The following is a 1,530-nucleotide window of genomic DNA, read 5'->3' as shown; positions in this document are numbered from 1 at the left end:
GCTCTTCTACCTTCAGGATGAGTCATTTCTTTGAATAATTAAAAAGCAGCAAACATTCCAACCCCTCATGTAACAAACGAGCTGTTAGTGCTCTGCTACAATGAAGCAACCATGTGTCTAAAAAGTCTTTGTGGGTTTGAAGTTGTCCCTGAACTGAGGTCAACCTTTCCAAAACCCGTGACTGGATATGAATACGGCCTTGAAATTAGGATTAACGTTGAAAAGAAGCTGGAGTTAAAGTTTTCAGCGTGAAGGTTGAGTCCCCTGTTGAATGACTGTGCGCATGATCTATTTAGTTATTGGTTTAAGTTTCAATACAAGCACTTCTGAGTACAGGTAAACAGTGAGGGGGGAAACAGCTTAGTACAAGTGATCTAATGCAAGTCATCCATTCGGTGAAAGTCAGCCATAACGCACAGCCATAAAAGCATCACTTCAGCTTTGCACGCGTCTTGCGCTGAGCTGCACATCGGCGCGTAACGACCCGGGAGTGTGTTTCTTTAAGAATGTAAGGTGGGTGAGACCCTTTTCCTGACGCACGCCTGGTATGCAAACATAAATTTAGCAGCAACGTGTTTGCCGGGGGAACAAAATATCTGGAAGCGACCGTGGACTGTCATGCTGTCTCCGTCCGCTCTTGGCTGACTTTTACCTTTTTCCTCTCTCGCTCTCCTGGAAACTGGAGCCGGAGCGCAGCGCGGAGAGACGAGCGGACCTCTTTCTCCCCGAGTGACTGGGGCAGGCTGGGACATAGAGCGGGCGATCAGAGCCGTCTATCAACGCTTTGAAATTACTTAAGAGTTTGTTTGCGTCCGTGATGAGTGGGAGCTGTTTGTGGACGACTAGCCTGGTTCTCCTCGCTGTCTGTGCGAAGGTAAGCCGCGGTGGCGTCTTCACGCGAACAACTTATGGATCCTGTCATTTAACATGAGGGGAGAAGGCGCACCGCTCCGGTTTCAGCGCATTTAAGTCAGTTTATTGGGAAGGAAATGAGACACCTGTTGCTTTCAGTTTGGCCTGCCCTCTGTTTCTAAAGGAAAAGTCAGCCTATGTAGGAACATCAGTGACCTGTCGTTTCAAATTTATTACAAGAGTGCTTTGAGGTACAGATTCATACATGGCTCATAGCTGGTGCCCATGCCTGTCAGTACTTTGCCCCCCCACCAGAAGCTAAAACTGTTCATCATCTGGTGATGCTGTTTGTCTAAAGCAGCTATTGTTTGCAAGAAATGAGGCCGCTGATTGATGGGTATAGAATATAATAAAATACACTCCACCAGGAAGTTAGAAATTAAGATAAAGATTGATGGTGAACAAATATATTTGCTGTTTTGGAAAAAAAATCAATGTCCAATAATTACTACTAACATATTCGTCACATGTATTCATACAGTCCCTTTATATGTATGCATCACTCTTGTGAGGCAGGTTTGTGTAAAAGCTGATTCTTTCTGCACAGCGGGGAGTTTTAACCTGGTGCACAAAGCAGTTGTTTGGTGTGCAGACAGATTTTTAGGGCCAAACAGAGAG

General features: G+C 45.4%; 1 protein-coding gene across 3 annotated transcripts in view; it reads left to right on the top strand.

Moving 5' to 3' along the window:
- Positions 1-464: 464 nt before the first annotated feature.
- Positions 465-1,530, top strand: part of LOC102195944 (ADAMTS-like protein 1) — a 101,630-nt gene continuing 100,564 nt past the window's right edge. For 2 of the 3 annotated variants that reach the window (XM_005752100.2, XM_005752099.1), the window contains exon 1: positions 467-874. In XM_005752100.2, coding sequence (XP_005752157.1) covers positions 818-874 — 57 coding nt within the window. In that variant the 5' untranslated portion in view covers positions 467-817. Of the gene's footprint in view, positions 875-1,530 lie in introns of all 3 variants that reach the window. The other variant, XM_005752102.2, reaches the window with a different exon arrangement.

This window comes from Pundamilia nyererei, unplaced genomic scaffold (assembly GCF_000239375.1).
Source record: "Pundamilia nyererei isolate P.nyererei 1_Seehausen unplaced genomic scaffold, PunNye1.0 scaffold00344, whole genome shotgun sequence".
NCBI lineage: Eukaryota > Metazoa > Chordata > Actinopteri > Cichliformes > Cichlidae > Pundamilia > Pundamilia nyererei.
The sequence above is the reverse complement of the archived record's forward strand: the minus strand, read 5'-3'. Positions and strand labels throughout refer to the sequence as shown.